General features: G+C 37.3%; 1 protein-coding gene across 6 annotated transcripts in view; it reads left to right on the top strand.

The window, feature by feature from the left end:
- METTL25 (methyltransferase like 25) overlaps positions 1-24,511 on the top strand; it is an 89,711-nt gene that overhangs the window by 48,343 nt on the left and 16,857 nt on the right. For 2 of the 6 annotated variants that reach the window (XM_055807207.1, XM_055807206.1), the window contains 3 exons: positions 13,883-13,957; positions 14,572-14,643; positions 16,161-16,430. The exons of 1 other annotated variant lie outside the window; for it this stretch is intronic. In XM_055807207.1, the coding sequence (XP_055663182.1) occupies positions 13,883-13,957; positions 14,572-14,643; positions 16,161-16,259 (246 nt within the window). In that variant the 3' untranslated portion in view covers positions 16,260-16,430. 3 more of the 6 variants (XM_055807208.1, XM_055807210.1, XM_055807211.1) reach the window with 3 other exon arrangements.

Raw genomic sequence — 24,511 nt, 5'->3', positions numbered from 1 at the left:
GATAAAAGTAACTCTTGCACCCTTTTAAATCCAGCTGAAATACTATCCTATACAAACATGTTGCTTTTTCATCTGTACTTAAGTTTAAACTGAAAGTGATCCAAAAACACATGAATAATGAATCACATAGTAAACACTTTGACCTCTTTTTATTTTCATTTTTTCTGCAGCAATATTTTCTTGATCCCTTTGGACACCTTTTGAAACTGAAAAATGTGACATTGTAGTAGTATGTTTCTCTTGCAATTTAATTCTCAAACTATTTCCAATTTATTTCAAACAGTCTCCTTAAGTAGCCTTTTGAAGATCTTTGAAGGCCTAATGCTTTTCTTTCTTTAAATTAATAAATGTTGGGGATAAATATTAAGATTTAAAAATATTTTTCCTTGATAGAGAAAAAGAAGTAAAGACAAAATGACAAAATTGAGATTTAAACTTACGAAATCTTCAGGAGCTTTTTTTTTTATGTTCTTGAGTGTCTTGTCTTAGTACTACAACTGCTAAATTGGTCAACAGATGGCAATATAGCATTAGGCATGGAATGTGACTAGGTAAAGATCACAACCGTGCTGTGAGAGCAAGTTGTATGTATGATGGAGAACCTAAAGAGTATTAGACAAATTATTAGCAAATTTAGTATAAATCAAAGAAAAAGTAGGAGTTGCAAGTATGTAAAATATTTCAGTTAAATGTTGTTTTAGTCTTTGGTAAAGCAATGCTTAAAATCTGTAGTCAAAATGTCAAATCACTTAAAATTTTCTGGGTACATCAAACCATAAACTAGGGGAAAAGAGCAAAAGCAATAAGCAAGAAAATGCAAATTACTTTGGAATGAAGACATTGGAATAAGAAAAACACTTACGCCTGAAGTTCACTGTGTTTTAAAAGTATTATATTTAATTTTGTTCATAAATCGAGTTGCCTATTTGCTTTTCTGTATAAATAGGCACTAACATTATGCATTTACCCCAGCTGAAAGTAAAATGGCGTCTTCCTCAGTATGCATATAATCACCCAAAAGCAATAGTGGGTAGTTTGTGCAGTAATCAGTTTACTAAATCAATGATTAAACTCTGCTGGTATAGAGTTATACGTTCTTTTCTTTAAAACCAGTCAGCACAGAAACTTTGTGTCGGTATGTCTGATTTTAGACTAGCTGCCTTTTGCTAGAAAGGGTCTGAACAAATGCGGGTTGCACTGAAAGGGTGTCTGTGTCAACACTACTTCAGGCTGTGCGTGTTTGTGTGGTTGCTAAAGACCTGATTCAAGTAAATGTTCATTTTCGCTTATAATTCTCCTCATTTTTATGTACAGCTGGCTGCATACTGAAGACTGAATTTTATGCTGATGTAAACAGTATTATTTTTTATTTCCCAGCTATGTTGAAATCTGCAGCAGCACAAGAACAGTGCTATTTTGATACTACTGAGGGGAAAGTTGCTACTGCTTCCTCAACAGTGGTTCTGACACTGCAGTTTTCACAGTGGAGTCAGCACTATAACTACACAATATTGGAGAACGTGTTAAATTCCTCTCTTCAGAAAAAAAATACTTACATAGCTAAAATGTGATGAAGCTTAAACACTTGCTGTCAAAGACAACAAAAATCAAAGAGAAATTTATGCAGAATTTTCTAGCTCTGTTTTTAAAAATGAACAAAAGAGCAGCTGTACTGCGTAGACCAAATATCTAGTCTGTCTCTGGCAGTGGCCAAAACTGATGCCTTGGGAAGAATATAAGGCAAGAGTAAGCATATATGAAGGATGATACTTGCAGAATAATCCAAAACGTACCTGCCATTCACAAAAAAAGGAGGCAATCATTGTCTTCATGCATAAATTTAAGTGATGTTAGAAAACCAGCTAAAACTTAGTAATGCTGTGTAATACAACCAGGAACTGCGAGAGAAAAAAATTGTTTGCATACGAGTCTCTGTTTTACATGTGCAAAAATATTTTCTAAAGAAAAGAAGTCAGAAAACTGCCAGTCTCAGGTCTTTTACTATGCTTATCAGAAACCTGAAGAGAGTTTAATCTCTGCATGATAATAGATGTACTGGGAAGTAGTGCGGTAACAGCACCAATTTTTTAGGAGTCACCGCCTGTTTTTGATAGTTGGACAGGTATAGTAAAGTCATGGATGTTGATCACTGTGGCTGAATCTGGACTGTGGGACATAAACATCCTTCCAAACTTGTGGTTCATGATGAGCATCACAGCTGCTTCCTTTACACATTCTGCTCCTGGTTAAGGGGTAGCCCTGGTGCAGTCCAGTTATTTTCCACTGTGGACAAATGTGGAGGCAGGATAAAGAGCGAAAGTGCATGAAACACCTAACTTGCTTTGATACTCATTTTTGTAAGTGTACGCCTTTTGCTAAATATAGAACTGGTGAAGACCTTTATCAGGTATATATATCCAAACAATGAGTTCATTTTTGCTGTTGTTTTTCAGTGAAGGTAAGTTCTTCAATCCTGCCAATTATTCATGTGAACAAGCCCCTCTGCCTCTTTCATTTGTGAAATAATGTGAACATCTTTGCTTATTTGAAGTAAGAGCCAGACCCTTTATGAAAAAATTGTCAACCAGAAGTGAGAGTGAGACAACATAGTAAAATAGTTTTTCTACCAAAAAAAGTAGCATTTATCAATCACCTAGAGCCATTCATTGTGACAAATTACTGTTCAGGGACTGAAGTTTCGTATTACCTTAGCCAAAATGGTTTCCTCTCTTGTGTTTCTTTTCAGTGGGGAAGAGCCTGTCAAGTCCAAATTAAACAGATGCAAATGAACTATTTTTTTTTCTGCCTTTTGGTACAGGACCATTCCTTTCACACATCTCTCCACCTCAGTAGTAAAGCTGAGATTTACTCCATGACTACTGAATGTCTGACAAAATAGTCTCATTTTGTGAGGGCAGAGAGATCTTTTAGTGTGAGCTTGATATTTCACAGGTATGGTTATATTGCTTCTAGCTTAAGAACAGATGGAACTGCTTTGTGGGCCATGGATCCCTGCAGAGGGCTTCAATAAATGGTCTGGATAAACACTGAAGCAGTATTTAATTCCTGATTGTTTTCTTTGTCATAGCTCACTCTGTTCCTATACACTCCATGTTGTATGGCCAGAGCGTTCACTGTCACATAGATAGGAAAAATTGTTTCTATCATATTTCTTTTCCCTTTTATTCACTGTTTTACCTAATTTGACATGATTGTATGACTCCCACTTCAGAGAATGAAGCATTCATCCCTGTTCTTTCTCTTAGGGTAGCTGGCTGCTCTTACACTTGTTAGCCTTGCTTCTTTCAAACAGCAAGAGCAATTGCTCCTTCCTCTTCAGCAGCACGTTTCTGCTCTGTTTGTAGCCACCTTGCAGATGGATTTAAAACAAAGCCTCTTTATTACTTTTATTACTTTTTTAATACTTTTGAGTGCTGCTTCAGACAAGTGCTACAAATGGCATTGTAACAGCAAAAAATCCTTGTATAAGTTTTTATGTATTTCTAGAATCTTTGAAGAAAAAAACCCAAAACTTTTTAAAATTGCCTGGTGTCCTGTACTTATTGGGGTAGATTAGCAAAAGATCTTTCATAGGGCCTAGCTTTAAGGTGATTAAAGGGAGAAAGTGCTTACAAGGCTAAGGCTTGGATGTGTGTCTGGCAGACTTTGTGATCTATGACCCAGCTAAGATCCATTTCTGCTGGTGAGCGCCTCAGTGGGTGGAGCTGTTTAACAAAGAGAAGCTGGCCAGGATTCATGTAAAGTGCAGGTCTGGGAATAAAGAGAAAGTGCTATTTAATGCCATATCTGATTGCAGGAAGATATACAGAGCTGGAAACACTCCTGACACATCTGCAAAGGAAAGCTATTAGTCACTTTGATTTCATCTCTTACTATAGTCACACTATAGTTAAAGCTATGGGCTAATAGCATGTAAGGTAGTTACGTTGTCTTAGTCAAAATGCTTCACAAATCACTTAACCCTTTCAGATTCAGACACATGCTGGAAAGATACAATAGCAGTTTCAGAGGCTGGGTCACCTTAAGCTTTCACACACAAGGAGGAGTTTATGTGCCTGTCAACAGGTGTGGTGTTGCAGATTTACTTGGTTTTGTTTAACTGAGCTTCCAGGTTCCCCCTGGCTGATGTATTTCAACAACAAACAGTCTAATATCTGCACATAACCTGAAATTTCTAGGGCTGTTCCCCTGGAAAAATTAATTTACTTGGTGGGTGCCCCATCTAACCTGAGATGAGATCTGCAACAGACAGGTGGGTAATGCTGGATTTCCACCATCCCACTTTGCTCTAACTCTGACCAGACCTCTTAAAAACAGCTGCTGCTCATTTGTCTTTCTCTGATCCTATGCTTCAGGTACATCCCAAAAAGGTTTAGAGCTGTCAAGTCTCAACTGGCAGGTCAGTAAAGGGCACCAGAGCCTTCTGTGAGGCATAGTACCCATCACAGTAGCATTTAACTTAATAACACAGTAAGAGAAACTCATGTCCTGTACAAAGTTCATTTATCATCTTAAGTAATCTAAACAACTTTGGTCTGATATATTTTGTCTGTCAATGGTAGACTCAAAATATTTCAAGGCCTTGATGTAGCTATGTAGCTAAACTTAGGTACAAGTCATATTGTGCTTGTTCTGCATATCTGTATATTCTGCAAATGTTATGTATTTAAAAGTATATTTAAATAAGCATATTAGTGCTTTCCTTCTCTACAATAACCAAAACTTTTAGGTTTGCTTATAATTAATAATTAATTTTCTGTAATTTTACCTTATTTTTATAAGAATCTCTGAAAATATTACATATAATTCATTTATAAATAATCCTTTTCCTATATTAATTATGCTTGCATTTTTAATATCACTAAATAAATCCAAAAGTATCTGATATACATTGGGCCTACTAGTTCAGTTTTACTGGTATTCCTCAATTACTTCCCTTTGGTGCATTTACTTTGTGTTTTTGCAAACTCCAGACTAATTTTGAGTGGTAAAACCAGTAGATAATACTGAAATCAGAATTTGTGTAGAAATATAATTTTTTTTCACTACTTCGTTGATTTTTGTCAGAATTTTTTTTTTTTTGTCTTTGGACACTTTTTATATAGTTAATGTGAATAGTTGATATATGTTTCATCAGTGGTCTGATGCCAATTGCATGATATTCAACAAGGCAAAGCACTGGGTCCTGCACTTGGGTCACACCAACCCCAGGCAACACTACAGACCTGGGGCAGAGTGGCTGGAAAGCTGCCTGGAGGAAAAGGACCTGGGGGTGCTGGCTGACAGCTGGGTGAACGTGAGCCAGCAGTGTGCCCAGGTGGCCAAGGCGGCCAACAGCATCCTGGCTTGTATCAGAAACAGTGTGGCCAGCAGGACTTGGGAAGTGGTTGTCCCTTTGTACTTGGCAGTGGTGAGGCCACATCTCGAATATTGTGTTCAGTTTTGGGGCCCCTCGCTGCAAGAAAGGTCCTGAGGTGCTAGAGCATGTCCAGAGAAGGGCAGAGAAGCTGGTGAAGTGGTGTCGTGGTTTAACCCCAGCCAGCAACTAAGTACCACATGGCTGCTTGCTCACTCCCCTCCCTCACCACCACTCCAGGGGGATGGGGAGGAGAACTGGGGAAACGTAAAACCCATGGGTTGAGAATAAAGCAGTTTAATAATTGAAATAAAATTAAAACAAAACAAAACAACAAAAAACCCCACCAAAAAACCTCCGCCCCAAAACCAACAATAATTGTAATAAGGAGGAGAGGGAGACAGAGGAATAAAATCCAAGGGGAAAAAAAAAAAAAAACCAAGTGATGCACAATACAATTGCTCACCACCTGCTGACAGATGCCCAGCCAGTCCCTGATGTCCCGGTCAAGTCCCCCCATTTGTATGCTGAGCATGATGTTCTATGCTATGGAATATCCCTCTGGCTAGATCGGGTCAGCTGTCCTGGCTCTGCTCCCTCCTGGCTCCATGTGCCCCTGCTCACCGGCAGAGCATGGGGACCTTGCAAATGCCTTGATTTAGAGTAGGCACTACTTAGCAACAGCTAAAACATCAAGGTGTTACCAACATTTTTCTCATACTCAATTGAAAACACAGCACTGTTCCAGCTACTGAGAAGGAAATTAACTCTATCCCAGCCAAAACTAGGACAGTTGTGTTACAGGTTTCAGTGATTTATCACTGTTTTAGAACCGCAGCTTTAATATGTATTTCCTTTTATAATTGCTCAGATGGCAGAGTGAACACGGATTAAGAAGGTGTCTTCTCTTATTTTAAGATGAGATAGTTATTCATGTTAGCTAAATCTATATTTAATATATTGTGCTTATATTTTATATATTCAGCAGAAAAAATATGCTGTGCTTGCTTGCATTTATTTATATTATAATATTGCTCTTTTTGAAATTAATACAAAAAATAGTTCCAATTTACTTTGTACAGATTCCTGTAGTATTGGATAAAAACACTTTAGTTAAAGCACTGCAAAGCTAAGAAGTTAAAGATGGGGCTTTCAAAGACTCCTGCTAAGGGACTCAGATGTCCTGATTCCATAAATGCTTTGTGACAATGCAGTAGTAAATGTACATTTCAGATAACTTCACAGTATGTGGCTGGGGAAACATTTGGAAACACCTCAAGTTTCTTGGGATCCATCCCTAAGATCATGTTTTCCCCTTTTCCAGACCAAACCAGGAGCCATCTGACAAGCCTTTACAAACTTTGTAGTCCCTCTGAGGAACGTGCAAGTGGAAGCCCTGTCCCCCCCCTGCCATGTTGGGTCTCAGTCCAACCTGTGTCATGAGCTGCCCTGGTTTTAGTCTCTAATCATGTTCTACTCATGTAATGGTGGGTAGACTTGGAGATATTCATTCCTATTTCCACATCTGTGCTTCTTGTACAATACTATTTGCAATTTAATCACATATATTTCTTAGGTTGGTCCTACACCAGCTGCGCTTCAGATGTTCTAATGTTCATCTGATTCATTGAACAAAACTATGTCAAAATGTGTTGAATGGAACATTTCACGTGTTTTTTCATAATTTTAAACCATATAATGAAGGGACACTGCTCTATACACATCATTGACAGGCAATATTGTGGTTAAATGAGCAGGTGAGCCTGGGACAAGACAAAAAGCCTCTGTCCTTATGGAGCTTGTCAGGATAAGCCGCATTACAGTATTTAGAAAGCAGCATGTTTTTAAAAAATGAGGGTTTGAGCAGTTCCATCCTTCCTAGAAAATGTGTAATGAGGTTTTCATGGCCATGTGAGAACATTCTAAAGTAATAGACTGGTCTTTATTCTTCCACATCTAGTACAGGTGATATGTTTAAATTTTTGCAGGCAAAAGTAGTTTTTCATAAGAATTTCTGATTTACTGATCTTACAAGATTTTGACAAAAGCAGTATGCCGTTCTCTTAACCTATCCCAAGGGATTAGTTGAGTGAAGAATTTTTAAGCTTATATTCAGCACCGATACGAACTCTTTAACCAAATGGATTTCTTTTACTTCCTAAATTCAAATGGCTTAATATGTTATTCATTTCTCATCTGTTCTGAAAATTGAGTCTTAACTAGAGAATTACTACTGGCACATTCATAATTTAAGTTTTAGTGTGTTGTGCTATTTGAGACACCAGCGGGCTAAACCAGTTTTGTTTTCAAATAGTTTTCATGGAAGAATATTAAGTGCCACCACAATGTTTTCTGAGAACTTGGTGGGTTTTGTTACAGTCTCTCTCTTTTTTTTTTTTTTTTTTTTTTTTTCCCCTCCATTTCTGTCAGCTAAATTGCATTTAAAGAAGCTACTTGCTTGGAAGTTTAATATTATTAAAGTAGACAACACTGTTGCTGCTGTGGAAAGGATGTGACTGGCTGGCTCTTTCGCTATGACAAAACACTCAAGAGCACCTTCTCCCTTTCTTTGGCATTTGTCAGTGACTTTTAAGAACGTCATTGCACTCTGTTCTTTTATGAAGTTAATAAAATGCCCATTTTGACTTAATATGTTGCAACCCTCACCTCTTTAATCCTCCCAAACTACCATGCTTATAGAAAGTCATCCCAAGGTCATACTGAAAGAGAAAAAGATACATCTGGTAACTGGTGATGTAGTAAGATTGTGCCGTGTGTCCTGTAGGATCTGCACTGGACCTTTCTGAGCTTATGTAGGTCATGTAGTGCATCCTATTTCCATGCTTGCCTGAAAATTTGAATACTGATATAATGTGAGCCAATGATCAATATGCTGAATGAGAAAAAAAGGAGCCATCAGTTTGGTCATTTTCATACAGGACAATTTTTTACAACTTATTTTAATAAGACAGAGAAGAGGACATTGGGCAAATGGACATGTGCCTCTCTTAGCTTACCATAGAGTGTCTCCTCAGCAATGACTAGTGGAATGTCATAAAACGCAGTTTGTGAATGAAGGGAAATAAAAGGAAGAATCTTTCCGTGTGGCTTAATTTTACTGTTGTTTTAAAAAGTGTTGAAAAACCACATACTTAATACTGAGGAACTGTCAGTTGTGGTATTGTGTAATATGTTAAGACATGAACTAGCCTGAATATATACAACTATACTGGGAACTAAAAAGGAGAATTTTTGCAGAAATTGGGAGAGGGACTCTTACCCTGAGATTTGTTGTGATCTTGATCCGCATCAAATTTAGTGTTGATACCTTTAAATGACAGGGAATACCTCAAACTGGTTTGTCTTTGCTAAATTTATTTCTAATTTTTATGCTTTTTATTGTGTACAGCCATTGGGCAAACATGCAGCCAAAGCCAAAACTATATTTTCCACTTTCCCATGAACTCTAACATGGTAATGAATGGAATCTAAACAGTCAGAAAATGAAGGCACTAAGTGAGTTTACACACTTAATGCATTTTACAATTGTTGAAAGGTTGACTTTCTCAACTGTTTTTTTGGACAGAAGGAATTTCGGCTCACAGATTTCCTGATTCCTTTGTTAGGGGAATACTGAATTAAGGCTCAGGTAACACTAGTATTACAGCCTATAAAGTATGTGCACATAATGCTGTTTTCAAGTATAATTGTTTTTCAAACAGACAAAATGCTATTCCAGTTATGATAGCATAAGATTTTAGTCTGACAAGGAATCTTAAAGAGATGGGACTTTTACTTCAATTATAAATAATATAGATTGCTTTCATTTGAAATGCATTTTAAACCAAGTTCTAAATAAACTTATTTCTCTCAGTAATTTCATTATCTGTTTTACATATTTTACACTGTGTTAAATTATATGGCATTAATATTAACTACCTTAGTCATGGGAAAAATTGTAAAAAGTTGCTATATGTTATGGTCTCCCAAGTGTTTTGAACTGGTCTAAGACGCTGCTCTGCTAAAAGGGCTGCCTTACTGCTTTCTTGTACTCTTGCTAACGTTCATAATAACTCTGGTACAAGAAGAGAGAGGAAACATGGAAATGTGCAGTCAGTGCCAGGGAAAGCAGTCCCTTTGAGGCAGCAAAGAGGAATTACATCTGTTTAAACAGACTGTGAAACAGCATCCTTAGGCTCTGTCTCTCCTTTGTAGGGCGTGTGCAGCATTAGACAGTAAAAGAGACTTTCATTCAATCAAAATACTCTTAGTCTAGGGAAAGACACAGTTCTGAAAAAATACAGAATACTCTCTGGAGAAATTATAAGTGTGGTATCACTAATTGTCACACACCTTGTGCCTGAATGTTTTCTTTTCTGTCCATGCTCAATCAGCATGTTTGTTGGATCACAGTCTAACTTGGGTGTGCTTGGGTGTGTGGTATCTCATGTGTTCACAACAGATGAACCTGGCCTTTGGTATAGTTTTAGTATCACCTCCAGCATATGGTATAATTGTCAGTAGAGACCTTGCTGCCCTCTAGTTCCTCTTGGTTGTTTCAGCTATTTGAGTGACCACACCAGTCCACAAAGAAATTAGTTTAAAAGAAAGCCTGCACCACCATCACAGTGCAAAGACCAAGAGACATTGTAGCTAAATCAGCAAAGAAATTCTGGCCAAAACCTTTCTGTATGTATTCAAGGTTACTTGAGTTTCAGTACCATAAGCTAGATCTTTGAGTGTAGAATCATTATTAAGACAAGTGCATGATATACATATTTGGGTTTTTTCATGCATTTTCACTCAGGCCGTAAGTTCATGGTATCAACATCATAACGTAAGAAAAAAGTTCGGTGCATACATTTAAAGAAATTTTGGGGGATACACAAATCTGTGGCAACCCTGTGTAGAGAACAGTTGTGTGGACAACTCCAGTGGCTAAATGGGGCTTGCTTTGCATGTGTAAGTACAATTCTGTTCCTGAAGATGCAATCAATGATTTACTCCTGCTTCACTTTGGAAGGACAGCTGAAGATTGTGTTTGGTACTTTCTAAGAACTGAGGCCAGGTGGCAAGCTGTTGCAGTTTCAGACAAAGCCAGTGGTATCTGGGTTTTAGTCTTCTTCTAGTAAATTGGACACATAGCTAGCTACCAGTTAACCTTTTCATGGCCTTTTCTATCAATGCTTTTTGTTGGATGCTTTCTTTCTTTTCCAGCTGGGCTGTTGCACTGAATCAGTTAACTCACCAAACTTTTAACTGAGGCACAGTTTTAAATAGTACTAATTTATCCATGGCAGCAGGATGCATTCAGTTGGAATGTGCAGTTAGCAAGAAGGGAGTGGAAAAGCATTTGGGCTCAGTACTCAGGTATGGCAACATCCCAGAGACACGTGTGACCCAGCTTTTTATTTGCCAGACACTTCACAGCTTGTTAATTGATTGCTTGTTGAACAATCAAGAACATAAAGGAAGCAAAAGCAGAAAGATTTCATGTTCACATTTTTACAAACACAGATCTTTGTGTTTTAATTCCAAATAGCCTGTAATTTCAAAACCCCATTACACTAAAGCCCTTTTAAGTCTCAGTTGAATTAAAACCTTATAGGGCAGGGGTTAACTAAACTGGTGGGGTTTTTATCTCCTGACTGATATTTTTTAGTCGGTTTGACTCTTTAGCGGGGAGAGAGAAGAAAAAAACCCTCAGATATTTGCACAGTTTTACTGAAAACGAAATTGCACAAGACCAAAAAACTCCTGTTAGTCCACATTAGTACTGCCAGATCTGCTACTTAACCTTGCCTCTGTAGTTGGGAAAAAGTGCTTTCTGAATTAAAAAAATATGACTGAAAGACTGCAAAGTTTTTCTAACCCATCTCCTTGTTTTAAGGGAGAGTTAGAATTTTGCATCATTCCTGAAAAATACTTGTCAAATCTTCTCCAAGATTCCTGTGATGCAGAATGACAACCTCCCTGGTCCTTAATCAGCTTCAAAGAGAGAAAGTTTCTTCAAGTTTTTGGCTGAAATTTTTTGCTGTAATGCAAGCCCATTAGTTCTTATCCTATCCGCTGTAGACAGAGTGAACAAACTGTTCCCTGTTTCTTGGTGATAGCCTTGTAAAAACTGTTATTATGCCCACTCTCAATTTTCTCTAATTTAGCCTGATCAGTTCCAGTTCTCTTGGTCTTTCTTCATAGGTCATGTTTTCTAGATCTCTGATCTCTTTTCTCACCGAGGGCTTTTTCAGACTGTTCATGTCTATCTTTGAGATCTGATGCCCAGAAATGGATGCAGTATTCCAGCTACAGCTTTGCTGCTGCCAAGCAGAGTTGAAGGATTACTTCCTGCACTTTGCAGGCTGCTCTCCCATACATGTCGCAGAATGGTGATTGCTTTTTTTTTGCAGTAGCATAACTGTGATTCTTGCTCAGCTTGTGATCTGCTATATCTCCCAGACTGTCATTTTGTATTCCTCATCCTGAACAGCTGATTATTGCTGCCTGAATGTAGGCCTTTCTGCTTTTCCGTACAGCATTTCAAACTTCTTTTCTAACCAATGCTCCAATTGCTGAAAATTATTTTAGGTTCAAGCAATGCCTTCCTGTTGCACATTTACAGACCTAGTTAATGCAGTTTCTGTTCTGTTGTCTGGGTTCTTAAGGAAAACATTGCATTTTGTAATGGACCTTCAGTCTGCAGGTCTTTGCAGTTATTCAGAGACTCATTAATAACTACTGTATGGTTATGGTCATTCAAACAGTTTTCATTTGCTTAAATCTAAGCACTGTTTCATAAATTTTCTTGTGAAATTTTGAAATCAGAAAACTTGCTGAAATCAAAATATATAACGACCAGTTGTTTTTCGCTGTTGTGAATCCGCTCGCCCTCCTTACAAGCAAAGTAGGCTGACTTGTGATTTGTTCTTGACGAATTCATTTTGTCTATTACACATCTGCTTATCTTTCAGTGTTTTAAAATTCTTTATTTGGTCCATTTTTTTCAGTGCCTTGAAATCGAACGGACTGCTCTATAATTAAAGACACACATCTACTAGCCATCTGACATGCCATCTTTGAGAACTTCTCAGTGACAATGAATAACAGTTCTGAGGTCACTTCATTCCCTTCTTGGCTGTCTGAGGATGAAGTTCATAATGCATACATGATTTTGAAAACTTAAAATTTCTGGAAATATTCTCTGGTTTATTTCCCTATTTTAGATTGCAATTTTACTTCTTTGCAACTAGATTAACCACATGCTCTTAGATGACTCTTCTAATGAAAGTGTGCAAAAACTAATATTAAACACTTCAGCTTTCCTAGTCTTTTGGCGTAGAATCATTAAGGTTGGAAAAGACTTTTAAGATCATCAAGTCCACTGTAAACCTGACACTGCCAAGTCCATCGCTAAACCATGTCCCCGAGTGCCACATCTACATGTCTATCAGTACCATTACTTTTCTGCTAGGTTGTGGTCTAGCTGTTGCCATAGCCACAACAGAGTAGCCATACTGCAGACTCCCGATATGGGAGAAGTACATCAGGCTCTTTCAGCTCTGCTCTTCCCAGCAGCCTCCATCACCTTATAGCAATACCCTTGCAAACCTACTTCCCACTGCTCTGACAGATTCCGTAAGTGGCCAGCTCAACTGTCTTTAGTGTCCAGGACTGTGGACGGTCTACTCTACAGAACAGCGACATCACAACCTTCAAAAACTGGAAAATGTTGTGGTCTGGCTGCCCTATAGAGAACATGCTTTGTGAAGAGCACTTACGGTCATAACTTTAGCTACCGGCTCTGGTGTACTGCCTGCTAAGGGCTAAAAAGGGAAGGGGTATTTGGTTGAGCCAAGTTCTTGAGCTGTCTTTGTATCAAATTCAGCCCCAAACTGCAACATTTACAGTCACAGTGGCAGTGCTGGCCGTGTTTACATCAGGTGACTGGGAAAAGAAGAGGGGAATATTTAGCAATTCAAAGTAACTAGAAAAAGTTTTATTTTAAAGTTGGGTAGCTTGAGGCACAGAGAAACAAAGTATTATTTCTAGAATCTGATAGTAGTAACATGAAATACCATCCAGGAGTCCTGACTGAAGCATGTTAGTCTTACACGAGCATCTACTCAGCTATTTAAATAAACCTCTTGGGGATGGGGGTGAGGAGGGGATAAGATATATGGGAAAGGAAATGAGAATGTTATCTCCACTTTACTGCATAATACTCATTTAAGAATGTCTAGAGCTTTCTGAATAATGAATGTATCTCAGTATTTCATGTCAGTGCAAAATGCTGTCTGAAGAACAGTTATTGTAAATGAGAACTGAGAAAGTGCTATTGGAAAATTATTATAAACCTTAGGAAAGTGCTAATTTCAAAAACAAAACACGGATTTCATTTTGTAGTGTGACTTTCAATTAGGAAAAAAGTATTTCATTTTAAAGTTCTCTTGAAAAAGTAACTAGAATAACTCTCATATCTTTTTTTTTTTTTTTTTTGATCCCTTGCAGCTCCCAGACAGCTGTATAATGGATTACTATGAAAAATACAAGCACAGAATGAGTGAGCTTGAAGCATTTAATATGGTAAAAGCTATAGGATTAATACTATTACCTTGTATATATGTGCTAGTGTAGAACAAAGCCCTGTTAAGTTTTATGTGGAGGTGGACTGTCCTATGCTGTGGTATGCAATCTCAAAAACAAAGCAGCTCCCCCTTCCAAACTTTGGAGCATATTCTATTCCAAAACTATATTAGGTGTCAGTAAAATAATAAAGTGAACACATGGAAGATTCTTTTTCAAGAGGGACTATTACCCTGGAAAATGAAATGTCAGTCTCCTTTTAAACCTAGACTGGTCTCCGTGCAGTTATTTCATAAAAATTCTTTTTATTGAAATTCATTATTTCCCTCTTTAAAATTGTTCTGCTTCATATAATATCATTTTCTTGTTGGACAATGTCTTGAAACCAACTAAATAACATAGTTTCCTAGCTTTATTCCATGTATTTTTGATCTTTAAAATAATCTGTTTTGAAGATGTCCGTCCCACAGGGAAAATTGGCAAGGTGACATTTGTACAAGAGAACAACTACAAAATGATTGACCTTCCTGGAACTGTTCTGTGGAAGTGTAGCCATTTGGAAGTGTATTGCCTCTCTTTCCCAAAATCATTATAGTAGCTAATCTTTCTTTCAGTTGAAGGTTGTTCTGGCTCCCTGCATAGAAGTTTTGATACTTCTGGATCGTCTTTGCTACCTCAAGGAGCAGGTATTTTTGTATTATATTTTATGATACCTAAAGGCTACATCAGTAAAATAAGACTATTTCAGCCAATTTATTACTGTGCAGGCCAAAAGTCTCTGTTGCAGAATTATTATTCTCATCATATTTGCAAAAGTATAAGCATTCATTCCATTTAGTATAAACATATGCCCAGCAGATGTTTTTATTTTCAGCAGAGCAGCAACAGTAAAGTTTATGTTCCTTTAATTGTATGGTAATTGCTAGTCAATAGACAGTGAAAAATTAATTAAATATGCAACAAATCTCATTTTATACAACATACTGAGATATTTAATAATTAATGAGAATTTTGGAAATGCTAAACAAATACTGTGCTGTACATGCTAGAGCTTCCAATGACTGTGTTTTAAAATGTATAATTCAAGAAATTTTTATTTAGATCCAAAATGTTTATGATTTCCTTTTATTCTTCCTTAATTAAGATTAATGATGAGGGAGGGTGTACTTTTTCCAACTGTATGGGTCAGCTGAGGTACGTTTGACTAACATGCAGCCTGGATATATTTTACAAGTATAGACCTGGGATATAATAAGCAAATGCTACTACATTTACTCCATAATGATTTATATTACAGTATTTCTTCTAACACTAATTTTGAGCTTGGCCTGATTAACTCAGAAGCAGCAGTCATACTTTTCTCTGCACCAGTAAACATTTTTCAGACAAATAATAATTTACTAGGAGGAAATGGTAGCATCTTCCAGCTTCTGCTCTGGGCCACAGTCAAAATAAGATTTTAAAATAAGGTTTGAAGACATTCATGTGAATAGCTCTGTTTTTCCACCATAAACCTTCCATTTTAACAGTTCCATTTTATCATAAGTAAAATTCACTTTATTCTCTGCCACAGTGCACTTGGAACAACTGAGTTGTAGTAATGTATGCTTTTGTTCTAACTGGTATTTTTACAGAGAGGCAATTTGAAATATTTAAATAATGATGTATTTTCCTAAATGCCAACCAGTTGTAAATCATTTAGAGATCTGTATGATTTCCAAGACAGGAGATCAGACTTGCTGCATTTAGCACTAATTTACCTTTTCTAAATGTAATATACGCATTGATTTAATCTTGTACTGGTTGATTCACAAAATGTGTTTAGGAAGAAAAAATAGAAATGATAAAAGCCATATGCAACTTGAAGACCAGATCCAGCTGGTCTGATTCATTTGAAAACTCAGTTAATTAGCTTCAATAGTAGAATGCGCTGCATAAAATGAGTAGGACTTGAGGAAGGGGGTGGTAAGCTATCATTTGGTAATGCAAGAAATAATTTAATGACTTTAAAATATATCCTGGTTTGGGTGTCCTTTTTCTCACACAAACTTTCCGTTTTCTTGTTAGATAAGTGTTTTCCCTGCTTTGCATTAAGGGTAATCTTTTTTTTCAATTTTGTATTTCAAAATGTGGACCTATTACCATATCTTAGCTTTTAAGTCAAACACATTCTTACGTACTTCAATCATATATCATTTTACAGGACAACATTGCCTGGTCTGGACTTGTGAAGTTATTTGATCCTGTGAAATCCCCCAGATGCTATGCAGTTATTGCTCTGAAGAAACAGTCACGTTTTTAAGTGGAAGCAAATTGCAGATAGCTTGAAAACTCTGAACTGATACTGCTGTTTCCTCCTTTCATTCTATTATTTTTAACTGATCCTCAAGTATACCGTTTGCTTTTCAGCTACAAAAGTAAAAAGTGCAGTGCCTCTTGGAATCATAAGAAATAAACACCTCCTTTAAAACTACCATTGCTTCCTTATGTCAGTTATTTTAAAATGTTGATCATCTGACTTTATTATAAAATTTATGACCCATATTATGTGATTATTATTTTTAAATAATCTTGATGATTCTTCTTTTTAAGACATTACACTATGTGTCAATACTCCTTCTCTTGGTATTTCTAATCACAAGCTCATACCTTCTCAGTTTTCACCAGTGCCTGGCATCAGCAGTCTCAGACTGGCCTTGCCTTTTTTTTTTTTTTTTTAATTCAGATGGTGCACAGTATAAACAGAAAAATAGCCTGCACTGTAAACGAGAGCTTCATGGACTGAGTAGGATCTTTATACTTCTCTGTTCTCAGGTCATCAGGACCAGCTTATTTATAGAGCAATCTAGAAAAGCCTAGGCAGTGACTACCTGCAAAGAGCAGTTTTGTATTAACCCCTTCTTCCTTCAGGCATGTTCCTGGCATGCACTTGTTTGCCTTTCGCTCTGAAAGAAAAAAATGTGTGTGCTCTAATCTAGTGGGAGATTTCCCAGTGCTTGAGAATCAGCTGCCCTGCTGGGATTCACTCTGTAATCCTTGGGTTGTATCAGAAAGCTATTATCTGGCCCAAATGTGTTGGGTATAAATACTTTGGTACCCAAGTGAATTGAAACTTGCTAGGCAGTTTCTTGTTGGCTATACTGCATTCATGAGTGGGAAATTTATTTGTTGATGCATTTATCTCAGTGGGTTGCCTAATTAAACTTGCAGATTTTCCATCAATTAAAAAAGAGAAAAGTTTCTATTCTAAGTCCTAGTGCTTTTTATTAGAATTTTCCAGCATATATAAAACATAATTAACTACCAGTGCACAGAAAAAAGTACAACAAATAAATAATTCAACATTAAAGAAGAAAAAGGGAGAATACAACGTTGGTGGGGAGAAGATGAGAATAACAAAATATTTTTATATTAATTGTATAGTGACAGTAATAGTCATGGCAATAAGACTGAGTTTCAGATGTGAGTAGGAACAAATCTTACTCTGTTTCAGTCTGCAAAATATAATGAGAGCTTGTGAACATGGCCATTCAAGAAAAGAAAAGTAAAGTATTTTTCTAACAGGTCACATCACTCTTGATGTGTTCACTTGGAAGAAATACTTTTTTTGGTGCTGTAAGTTCACTGCTGTCTACTTCAGGACTCACAGTCCTTATTAGCTCCACGGATCCAGTATGAGCTTCTCACATTTGTTTGGTCCCAGTACATTCCAGTCCTTAGAGCTACTGAACACTTGCAGTACCCAAGGAAATTAATAAAAGTTGCAGGTGCTCACAGCATCTTTGCAGTAGAGCTAAGAAGAGAAAATGAGGCCGTCCATAACTTTTTGTTATACAGGGAATACTGCAGAAACTAACAAGCAGGTAAATTCTATTCCCAGGAGAGGAATCAAAAGAAATAAAATCATTTCCTAACCTCTAAGCATCTGGAAGAAAAAAAACCCAGTAATATCTGATACAAATAAAGAGGCAATCTAAAGTATCTGACGTTAAAAAGAAAAAAGATGAACAAAAATCTTACAAAAATTTGGGTTATTATATTATGTTCTTCTAAGACATGATAACTTATTATTAGTGAAGTTTTAGAGTGTTGTCATTCCAATCTTATGCGCTGTTGGAAAAATTTACTTGGGGATGAAATGGGCTTTTTTGTGTTATGAATTGATTCTTCTTTTTCAGATCAAATACTAAAAACTGGGCATATATGATGTACAAACAAAGAAAGCACAGTTTCTCACCATGAGCAAGTGCTTAAAAGTACCCTGTTCTGGTCCCAAAATATCAGTTTCAGCAAGCCCCACCTGGTTTAATTTGTACACAGTTGAAATGTCATAGGTTAATCAGACTAGTGCTGATTTTATGTGGTATTTCAATGTGTGAAATGCTATCTGAATTCAAAGTTAAATTCTTATTACTATCTAATGAGGTCGTTTGCAACAGTTTAGAATAACAAGCATATTTCTAGGATTAGCCCAGGTGCTTTTCCACCGATTCAAAAATGTCTGAATAGATTTGCATGTCCCCCCAGCAACTTCTCAGGCTCTTTCAGTACTTTTCACGTACTTTGTAGTCTTTGCAGGCAAAGACAGAGGCGATGTGCCTCTTGGAATAATAACTATCAAGAGGTTTATATGACGAGTTTGCATTCAGCAAAGTCAGTTTCTGTCTGCTCTCAAAGCTGTTTCGATGCTTTTGATGCCTGAATACCTGTGAGCTATTGTTTATATAATGGAAAAATCGGTAACTAATCAAGATTAATAAAATAATTTTTCTTCATGGTTATTGCCAGAAGTTCTTCCATAATGTAAACCATATCCTAAATATAATGAAGACTTCTGATAGAAAAGAATCTCCGCTTTCTTTCAGTGTAACAGAAAGCTATCTTTCTTGTTACGCTCCCTAAGGAATAGTGGATATATCTGCTTTCCCTCAGGTGTTTGTCTGATTCTGTTCATGGAACACCTATGCATTCTGTAGCAGATTTGGAGTGGTTTGTTTATTTTTCTTGGGGCTGAAACCTGTTCTTCAACAGAGGAACAAGAGTATATGCAGGATATGTGCACAGCCTGAGTATCCAGGAGTACGTTGTAGCTCTAAGATCTCCAAGCCTGCTTTTGTGACAATAAACTTTAATTATGCAGTTCTAATTCATTCCTTAGAACATCACACCACAAAAGAAAAATTGCACTGTTTTAGTTTCTGGAATTTAAAGTTTTTTTCTGATAAAATATTAAGTATTTTTTGATACAAATTACCTTCTTCATTGACATTATTCTTTAATTTGCTGTTAAAATAACAACTGTCTGCTTCGAGTTAAAATGCTTTTGCTATGTCATGATGGACTTAAAAATCTTGAGACTCAAAATCTGTACGTCCTTATGATGGTGTAAAAGCTACACAGGTAAATCATGCCAATTACCCTGAGAGGTTGTTCTCTGGACATTGACAACTCGCCTGGACATGACTCTGTGTGACCTGCTGTAGGTGAACCTGCTTTAGCAGGGGGTTGGACTAGATGATCTCCAGAGGTCCCTTCCAACCCCGACCATTCTGTGATTCTGTGATTCTGTAAAATGTATTTGGCTTGGTGGCAGCTATATGTTTTTTTATGATTGGAGTGTTCTTTCCTATCAGTACTTATTGGTTCAGATCTGCTTTTTTCCTAAAAACCATCCTAAGTATGTCATTCCCACATAGTGGATGAGGGAGAGGCTGAGGATGTTGTCTACCCGGACCTTAGTAAAGCCTTTGGCACCATCTCTCACAGCATTCTTCTGGAGAAACTGGCTGCTCGTGGCTTGGAGGGTTGTACTCTGAGTTAAAAGCTGCCTGGATGGCTCAGCTCAAAGAGTGGTAGTAAATGGGGTTACATCCAGCTGGTGGCTGGTCACAGGTGGTGTTCCCCAGGGCTCAGTCTTGGGGCCAGTTCTGTTTAACAGCTTTATCAATGACCTGGACAAAGGAATCCTATCCACCCTCATTAAGTTTGCAGATGACACCAGGTTGGGTGGGAGTGTTGATCTGCTTGAGGGTAGGAAGGCTCTGCAAAGGGGTCTGGGCAGGCTGGATCAGCAAGCCTAGGCCAACAGTATGAGGTTCAATGAGGAAAAGTGCCGGGTCCTTCCTGCACTTGTGTCACCAGCCCCACACAGCGCTACAGACCTGGGGCAGAGTGGCTGTAAAGCTGCCTTGGGGAAAGGACCTGGGGGTGCTGGCTGACAGCCGGCTGAACGTGAGCCAGCAGTGTGCCCAGGTGGCCAAGAAGGGCAACAGCATCCTGGCTTGTATCCAAAACAGTGTGGCCAGCAGGACAAGGGCAGTGATTGTCACCCTGCACTGGGCACTGGTGAGGCCCCACCTTGAATACTGTGTTCTGTTTTGGGGCCCCTCGCTGCAAGAAAGGTCCTGAGGTGCTGGAGCGTGTCCAGAGAAGGGCAATGGAGCTGGTGAAGGGTCTGGAGCACAAATCTGATGAGAAACATCTGAGGGAACTGGGGTTGTTTAGCTTGGAGAGCAGGAGGCTCAAGGGGGGACCTTATCACTCTCTACAACTGTCTGAAAGGAGGTTGTAGGCAGGTGGGGGTTGGTCTGTTCTCCCAAATAACAAGAGACAGGACAAGACGAAATGGCCTCAAGTTACACCAGGGGAGGTTTAAATTGAGTATTAGGAAAAATTTCTTCACTGAAAGGGTTGTCAAGCATTGGAACAGGCTGCCCAGAGATGTGCTGGAATTACCATCCCTGGAGGTGTTGAAAAAATGCATAGATGTCATGCTTAGGGACATGGTTTAGTGATGGACTTGGCAGTCCTGGGTTAACAGTTGGACTCAATGATCTTAAGGGTCTTTTCCAACCTAAATGATTCTGTGATTCTATTGCCAGAGATCACTGATACAAAGGACAAGTGGTAAAATAGGACCAGCACCAAGAAAGTCTTCCCTGCTTGTGTGCAAAATAGCCAACTTAGCATGGTGTTTCAGACTTTTCTCTGGGAAGTAGCTGAATACCCAATTTTTGTTAGCTTCTTTAAATCTCTTTATCCTGTGTGTCTTATAAGTCTTTCTGATGTATGTCCTTCTTGCTGATATATATCCTAGTGCTGTGAAAGGAGAGAAACCCATGCTAGGCTGTGAGCCATGAAGAATTTTCATTGTCTGTAATCAAATAAGAACTGAAGTATAGTTGCTCAAATAGACATTTAAATTGGCCACCTAACCCTTAGAACTGCAATTTTAGCTTCCTTAGTTTCTGAGATCCATTCAAATTTTGTATCTTCCAAAATTCCCATACTTCCTGCCAGATGGGAACATGGCCTAATTCTCTGAGATCTAGCTGCAATTCCCTCACCGTCTGAAATAACCAATTTAGTTTAGTGGTTCTATAGTCTGTATCTCCAGGCAACTGCTGAATAAATTTGTTTCCCTGAATTTGCTTATCCCTGGTTGTTATCTTTGTCAACATTGTATTCAGCATACTGTAAGAAAAGGAGTAAAATCCTTCTGAGACTTGGGATGCCTCGGAGAAGTTGCACCACTGTTATGCTTCTTATTGCTTTCTTCCTTAAAGCCTTGAAATTAATTCCTGATGGTCAGACAGATTAATAAGCACCAGACAGCCTGAGAGTCATAGGCTCTCTCTCTTCAGATGCAAGGACATCTCCAGGAGCCTTTTTTGATTCAAGAGCTCTGAGGCATTTTCTCCACAGAAATTTCAGCGCACATTATCATTAGACTAAAAAGTCCAAGGAAACCCACCAACTGCCTCAAACTGTTAGAACATGCTGCTGCACACCAGTGTTCCTGGTATACACCTGCATCTTCCTCAAAGCTGTCTGTAATGTCTGTGTCAAACTGGAGAAGAATAGACACTTGTCTCACCATCCCAGTGATGCTGTTCATGAAATCTGCAAGAGAATGACACTACTCTCTGCTTTGTGTATAAAGGCAACAGAACTCTTAGAATGGGTATGTATTTCCAACATCCAAAGATTTCTTTAGATGTCATTATTGAAATCCATTTAACAGACTTCTTCAGTCAGTCCAGTCTGTTAGTTACTTCAGTCAGCACTGACTTGTTAATAGGTCTACAAAATGTAGTAGTTTTAGTTCCACATGGTTTTAGTTCCACGAGTGGACCTTTCTCATAATACAGTTTTGTTATTCATCAAAAAAGGTCATGACTTCAACTAATTGCTATGAGTGGGAGCTTCTTCTAGATGTATTTATTTATTGATTTTACAGTAATTCTAAGTTGTTTTATCCAAGTGGAATCCTACTACATACTATCATTTCCTCAGAAGTGTGGATTCGGAGGAAATCAGAAAATGGTTTCTATATTACTAATGAAATTTAGAAGAAATTGAAATTGTACTGCATAAGTGTGTACTTGGGTAGTAAAGCACAGCGTATGTACAGGCTACATCATAAGGCACCCTGTTAAACTCAAATACAAAGCACACAGGCAAGATTATATGGGCAAAATATCTCAAAGATTTGCAGTTACTGTAAAGTATATTATTATTCTTTATAAACTGTAGGAAAAAATGTAATTACTCAATGAAAATACAGGAAAACATGAACTTTCAGCAAGCAAACAGGAGATTCAGATTTTAAACTTGCTTAACAATCTAGGAATTAGCTAAAAAAAAATGTAGGGCAACATCTGATACTCTGTTCACCCCAGGAAATCAAGCTGTAGCTGTTGTATAATCCATAGTTTTGGTCTATGGTGCTTGGGGTTTTTTGTTTGTTTGTTTGTTTGTTTTGTTTGGGGGGGGGTGGTGGTGCTTGTTTTTTTTTTAATAATACATTATCAATAAAATATCTCTTTTCAGTCTTTCACAATTGCAGTCACAGTGGCTATGTTCAGTAAGAAAGGAGTTCCCATTTCCTCTTGTATGTAACACATGCTAACAAGGTACAGTTTTTTAATATCTTTGTTTAAAATTAACAAAGACTGTCCAAAAGCAAAATATCACTTTTAAATTTAACTATAGTTTATCTCTGGATTAAAAAATTCTGCATGTGAAACCTGTGCAAGCTTTTAACTTTTCATTACGAAATTTTCAGGTTTATGTAATCTCTTTCTCCTTGCAGCTGGACCAATATGAATTTATTCATGTAGATGAAGATGTTGTCAGGGCAGCTAGTATTGGGTTTCACATGGAATTTATCAAGAAAATCAAGATGCAGATGCAGTAAATCTACTGAGCCAACAAATCAGATTGCTAGACTGAAGCTCAGATTGCTTTAACACACCAACTGTCAACTCTTTCATGAATCACTGATGAAAAGAGCAAAGCTGTCAGCTTACTGAATAACTCTGTAGTGTCTGGCACCAAAAGAGAAAATTCTAAATAAGAAGGAGCAGTGATCACCTCTCCTGATTATGTAAACCTTCAGAAACAATAATTAAAATGTACAGTTGTAAATCTGTGTTGTTTATTACACCTCCTATTATTAGAGTAATGAATAAAGACTGACAGCAGAAGTAGCCATGCTGTTTCTCAACTATAAATCCTAAACTCACTTGTTAGTCTTAGAAAGGCTGAAGTCATCAAGAGGACACACAGATGTTAAAAAGTGTAGAATGAGCTGTACATTACTTGGATAAATGTGCTGTTTGCTAACCTTTTTATACTCTAAGGCATGGGTATCAATTCAAAGAACACAACTCACAAAATACTCAATGGACAGCATATAAACCAAGTTTTATCAATTGTAAGGTCTTCATTATTTATTGGTAGGTTATTATTAGCTAACAAGAGTTATAAGGGTGATTTCAGCAAAATTGTTGCTCTGCTGTTTATGATTAAGAATTTTTTTAAAAAGCAAATAAAAAAATTTGAAACCCTTACTTTCCCAGAAATTTTAGTTTTAATTTGGGAACAGGAATAATGGTATAGAGTCATGCGATAAAAATGCATATAATTAAGATTACTCCTAGTCATATTCTTCTTTTAAGTAAAACAAAGTCTGCCCAACAAGGGCTTTAGAGAAGTGCTCATTTACTTTTTTTAAAAGTCACACTTCTTTCTAAAATCACAGTTCTGTAGTGATGCTGAACTTTTTTTTTTTTTTAATAAGATTAGATTGAGTTTATTTACAAAAGGAAGGTATTCAAACAAAACACATTGAGAAGTGCTACTTTGTTTCTGAGAAGTGCTACTTTGTTTCTGTGCTTATCCACAGTGCTGCAGATGTGAGAGAAAATGTAATAAGCGTTAAGAGGTGATTTTTTTGATAACTATTCCATTTGCACTAGTTAATCACTTGAATCAAGTTTAATGCCATCCATCTAAACATGAGTTATTGAAATAATGACTTATGGAGAAAATTTAATTTCCTAAATCAGACATTTAAATAGCATTGAAATCGAAATAATCACTTTTCAAAAGATATGCACATCCTTTGAATAATTGTAATTTGTCTATATAGAAAAGGACAAATCCAAGCATTCAGTTTATACAAAAAGTCAATAGATAAAACATTAACAGATATTAATACGAAACAATGTTACATACAGTTATGTAGTGAAGATCTGGGTCGTCTTCATC

Source organism: Falco peregrinus, chromosome 6, assembly GCF_023634155.1.
Source record: "Falco peregrinus isolate bFalPer1 chromosome 6, bFalPer1.pri, whole genome shotgun sequence".
NCBI classification, from domain to species: domain Eukaryota; kingdom Metazoa; phylum Chordata; class Aves; order Falconiformes; family Falconidae; genus Falco; species Falco peregrinus.
The sequence above is the reverse complement of the archived record's forward strand: the minus strand, read 5'-3'. Positions and strand labels throughout refer to the sequence as shown.